The 2,575-nt window shown below is 47.8% G+C and overlaps 1 protein-coding gene across 2 annotated transcripts in view; it reads right to left on the reverse strand.

The window, feature by feature from the left end:
- PDZD4 (PDZ domain containing 4) overlaps positions 1-1,392 on the reverse strand; it is a 180,131-nt gene extending 178,739 nt beyond the window's left edge. The window contains exon 1 of one of the 2 annotated variants that reach the window (XM_075324171.1): positions 754-1,392. In XM_075324171.1, the coding sequence (XP_075180286.1) occupies positions 754-813 (60 nt within the window). In that variant the 5' untranslated portion in view covers positions 814-1,392. The remainder of the gene's footprint in view (positions 1-753) is intronic. The other variant, XM_075324170.1, reaches the window with a different exon arrangement.
- Between the last annotated feature and the right edge of the window lie 1,183 nt (positions 1,393-2,575).

Genomic DNA, 2,575 nt, shown 5'->3' on the forward strand with positions numbered 1-2,575 from the left:
TATCCCTCTATCTATCCCTCTATCTATCTATCTATCTATCTATCTATCTATCTATCTCTCTATCTCTCTATCCCTCTATCTATCTATCTATCTATCTATCCCTCTATCTATCTATCCCTCTATCTATCTATCTATCTATCTATCTATCTATCTATCCCTCTATCTATCTATCCCTCTATCTATCTATCTATCTATCTATCTATCCCTCTATCCATCCATCCATCTAAGTCTTCTTCCATATGGAGCCTATTGGCTTGATAAGGTGAGTGGTTCCGTGTGACACGTGAGTGTTTTTTGTCGCACGTGTTGCATGCATGCCAGTGTGGGAATGTGTACACGTGTAGCGTGTGGACATATGATAACAGATTAGGCTACAGACATGATATACACCCTATACTGCCCATATACACATAGGTTACAGATCGCTCCATCCATATTTTGCGTCTTCTACCCGTTAGCATACACCACATTGCCTGTGTTTATGGCATCCCATAATTAGGGATCATTCGTGAATCCCCCTCTCTTCTCCACATTGCGCCCCCCACCACACCCCTCGACCAGCACCTGTATCGCCAGAAGGCATCATTATTTTTTAGCTTTTAGTTTATTCCATTGTCTTATGCGTTATTACCTCTGCACTTTTCCGCCATCCCTTCCGCACACCCTTTGCTTTCTGCTTCATCCAGCCATTAACCCCATAATATTGGCGGCCATTAACCATTTAGATGCCCCTTGTAAATTGGCATTTCTTACCTGCAGCATCACTTTGTAATGCTCCTCTGGTTTCCGAACCACACACATGTTACATCCCATGTTAGCTTGAAGAGGGTGCAAGTCTGTGATGGAAGGGGGCTGGATACCCCCCAATCTTGTCTGATCTCCAGTCAAAGATGTCTATTCAATTCCTTGTCTACTGGATCCAAATGTAATTGAGGGGGACCCAGATGAGAAGTGTAATATCCGTTAATTATCCATCCAAAGGAACCAGGTAATCCATGGCGGGCACAGACTGGCAGACAGGGGGGAGGTTTGACATTGGGAGGATAAGACCAATAGCTGCCCCCCTCATCTTCCAAAAATGGGGTGCACCTTCTCCTCCCCTCCCCCCTATGAAGTAGTCTCTTCTCCAGGGCTGCCTTCCAATGCTACCCAAGAAAAATGGGGTACCAGGGCATAAATACCTGTAAGGAATAAGGTTCTTCTTCCAGATGCTGAGGAGCTGGTGCTCAGGGAGGACCTCACATATCCTAGATCTTCATGAAGCCTCCAGGCACAAACATAGGATTGTGAAGGCACCTGTGCTAAATGAGGCTGCTGCAGAACGCATACACATGCATTCTCTCCTATGAGTATCTCCGAGCATCAGCATTGCTGGGAAGGAGGGAGGGAGAGCAGAAGAGGGAAGGGGGAGTGAGAGGGAGGGAGAGCGGGAAAGGTAGCTAATAAATATGGATGGTCTTTGGTGTAACACTCAGAGCCAATCTGTTAGACAGGCACGAAAACTGCTGAGAGTATTTCATCAGCAGCTCCGAGCTTGTGGCCATGTAAGACGTGGAAGGAGGGAGGTACAGGATGAAGGAATGTAAGGAGCGGAGGTACAGTATAGAGATAGCTAAGGAGCCGAGGTACAGTATAGAGATAGCTGAGGAGCCGAGGTACAGTATAGAGATAGCCGAGGAGCCGAGGTACAGTATAGAGATAGCCGAGGAGCCGAGGTACAGTATAGAGATAGCCGAGGTACAGTATAGAGATAGCCGAGGAGCCGAGGTACAGTATAGAGATAGCCGAGAAGCCAAGGTACAGTATAGAGATAGCCGAGGTACAGTATAAAGATAGCCGAGGAGCCGAGGTACAGTATAGAGATAGCAGAGGAGCCGAGGTACAGTATAGAGATAGCCGAGGAGCCGAGGTACAGTATAGAGATAGCCAAGGAGCCAAGGTGTAATATAGACTCTGGAAGAAAAGAGAGCGTAGAACAAACGTCAAAAGCATCACCATGACTGGTTAAACACGTCATAGTGTAGTGAGTCATATACCTAAAGAAAAAGATTGGGTTCATTGCCCTATTGCTGTATCTAAACACCCTGGACAAGGTAGAGTGGACAATGGATTGATGCAGTGGACTACCTGGCATGCATCAATCCAACCAAACACTCTCAGTCAATCAACCACACTCAGTCAATCACCCTCAGTCAACCAACTACCCTCAGTCGACCAATCACCCACAGTCATCTGCCCTCAGTCAAAGACCCTCAGTCAACCTCCCTCAGTCAACCAACCACCCTCAATCATCCACACTCAGTCAACCACCCTCAGTCAACCAACCACCCTCAGTCAACCACCCGCAGGCAACCAACTACCCTCAGTCAACTACCCGCAGGCAGACAACCACCCTCAGTGAACCAACCACCCTCAGTCAACCAACTACCCTTAGTCAACCAACCACCCTCAGTCAACCACCCTCAGTCATCCACCCTCAGTCATCCACCCTCAGTCATCCACCCTCAGTCAACCACCCTCAGTCAACCAACTACCCTCAGTCAACCAACCACCCTCAGTCAACCGCCCGCAGGCA

This window comes from Anomaloglossus baeobatrachus, chromosome 9 (genome assembly GCF_048569485.1).
Source record: "Anomaloglossus baeobatrachus isolate aAnoBae1 chromosome 9, aAnoBae1.hap1, whole genome shotgun sequence".
NCBI classification, from domain to species: Eukaryota; Metazoa; Chordata; class Amphibia; order Anura; family Aromobatidae; genus Anomaloglossus; species Anomaloglossus baeobatrachus.